We start from the raw sequence: 2056 nt of genomic DNA on the forward strand, positions 1-2056 counted from the left end.
AAGACATCCTTATGGCTAGTGTTTATTTAGGTCTGACTTGGAGCGTAGCCTGGGGCTAGGCGCTTTCCACACACTATTTCAGTTACTTATGGATAGATAGGGTTCTGCATCCTGGGGCTAGCCAGAGACGTGTGGAGGGTGTGTCAAGATTGTCCCTAACCTCTAAAACAGGCATGGAAAATTGTGTGTTCTGTGTATCTTATAGTGAAAGTGTCTCCAGCTTTCAATCAGATCCCCGGAGAACTAAGAACTTGCGGCTGAGCTGAAAGCGGTTCATTCAGTGAGAACTCTTTCAGTGCTGTTTTAGAGAGAGGACGTGTCCTCACAGGCAAATACTCCTATCACAGAGAGGTCTTGGTGTTTGTAATCAAACACCTCCCGACCTTGGATAAAGCCTCCCTTTCCACCTCTTGTAATGAGTTGTACAAAACTGTCCCGGACAGCACTAGCAGTGTCTCGGAGGGGGTGTGGACAAGGTAGGGGCTGGCATCTTGGCCTCCAGGCGCTGAGGACCTGCGATGGCAAGGAATGGGCGACGGAGAAGGGCGGGCAAAGGCAACGCCCCGCGCCCGCCCCAGCGTCCCGGACCCGCGAGGTGCGGCGCCTTTAAGGTCCGCTGGGGGCGTGCTAGCAGCGGCCACGGGCGCTTGGAGAGGTGAGCGCGGCCGCCCCGCGGGCCGTGCGCTGGGAGACGGACTCGAAGTAGGACCTGCAGCGCGCGCTCGAGTCGCCCCCCTCCTCCCCCGAGCGCGGGCCGGCGGGCCGTGCCCCGCAGACCCTCACTGGACACCCACCACTCCACTAGGCGCTGCTCTAGCCATGGGCAGCTTCCAGCTGGAAGACTTCGCGGCGGGCTGGATCGGAGGTGAGCCCGGCCCTGGATGAGAGGGACCCCCCCTCCCCCCGCCACCGGAGGTGACTGTGCTTGTGGGAGAACTCCCCGGGCCACGGAGAGAGAGCGAGCCGGCCGAGTTCACACGCGCTGCTGGGGTCTGGGAGCCCCGCGCCGTGCGCCTCCGCTTAGCGCGCAACGTGCGCGCCGCCTGCGGCCGGAGCGCCCCGCCGCCCCGCGGCTGCTGGCCTCGCTGTCCCTGCCCTGTTGCCAGGCCTGACCCCCGCCAGCCTCGCAGCTGCTCCCTGAGCTGTGGCTTTGCCTCAAAGTGAGGACTCGCCCAAGCGGCTCCGGTAACGATTAAACCGGCCGTCGAAGCCAACAGCCAATGGAGAGTCCGGGAGCGCACACACCCTTCGGAGACCGGGGGCACCCCCGAGTTTGGGGTCCTGACTGAAAGAACTTGTGGGTGAGGGTGGAGATTGCCCCAGGCGCGGGATGGAGCCCGGCTTAGCGATCGGGCGGCGAGGAGCGCTGGCTGAAGCTAGCCTGGGGTCTGGAAGCCAGGCGCCTGGCGGCAGGTGCCCGTTGCCACAAAGGAGGAAGGAACCCTCTCCCGTTTGCAGCCTTTGTCAGCTGTCAGGTCCTCACTCCCAGCACTCTGGGACCCGGTCGTCCCTTTGAGCTGCTGCTGCAGCCGCTGTGTGCAGGGCCTGGGATGGGTTTGCGTGGGCGAGAGTTGCATTAATTTCATTGCTTCTCATATCTTCTCTTTCCAGTAGGTTTATTTCTCCATTTTTCTCAGCGACTGACCGGGTTTGGGGAAGGTTGGAGATGGACTTCACTTTTTGTAAACTTTATCCTTCTTGTGGCCCCATCTAAGAGGATCATCAGAAAAGGGATGCTGGCAAACGCAGCCCCTGCCCAAAGACAGAAGCAAAAACAAAACTAAAAACCTGAGGTGCTGAGGCAGAGGCTATAATTAGTATGTTTGTGCCCCACCAAGTGTTCTGGGAAGACCAGGAGATTTGTCGGAAAAGGAAAATGAAACAATGAGAGCCAACAGACCAGATAGGATCCCCAATCCCGTTCTGGTGGCCACTCTCACCTCTTTCCCACTTGTCCCTCTCAGAGGCAGAGGTCCATCCTTCTACCAGAAGCAGCTCTTCTGTACAGGCTGTCTTGAGTCAGACTGAGACCACCCTGTCCTAACTTTACTGTGTG

General features: G+C 59.5%; 1 protein-coding gene across 5 annotated transcripts in view; it reads left to right on the forward strand.

The window, feature by feature from the left end:
- The first annotated feature begins 706 nt into the window (after positions 1-706).
- The window catches only part of SLC25A48 (solute carrier family 25 member 48), a 48365-nt gene continuing 47015 nt past the window's right edge, over positions 707-2056 (forward strand). For all 5 annotated transcript variants that reach the window (XM_077768932.1, XM_077768931.1, XM_077768929.1 and 2 more), the window contains exon 1: positions 707-865. In XM_077768932.1, the coding sequence (XP_077625058.1) occupies positions 820-865 (46 nt within the window). In that variant the 5' untranslated portion in view covers positions 707-819. The remainder of the gene's footprint in view (positions 866-2056) is intronic.

The sequence above is a fragment of the Crocuta crocuta genome, unplaced genomic scaffold (genome assembly GCF_008692635.1).
Source record: "Crocuta crocuta isolate KB4526 unplaced genomic scaffold, BGI_CrCroc_1.0 scaffold64, whole genome shotgun sequence".
Lineage (NCBI taxonomy): Eukaryota > Metazoa > Chordata > Mammalia > Carnivora > Hyaenidae > Crocuta > Crocuta crocuta.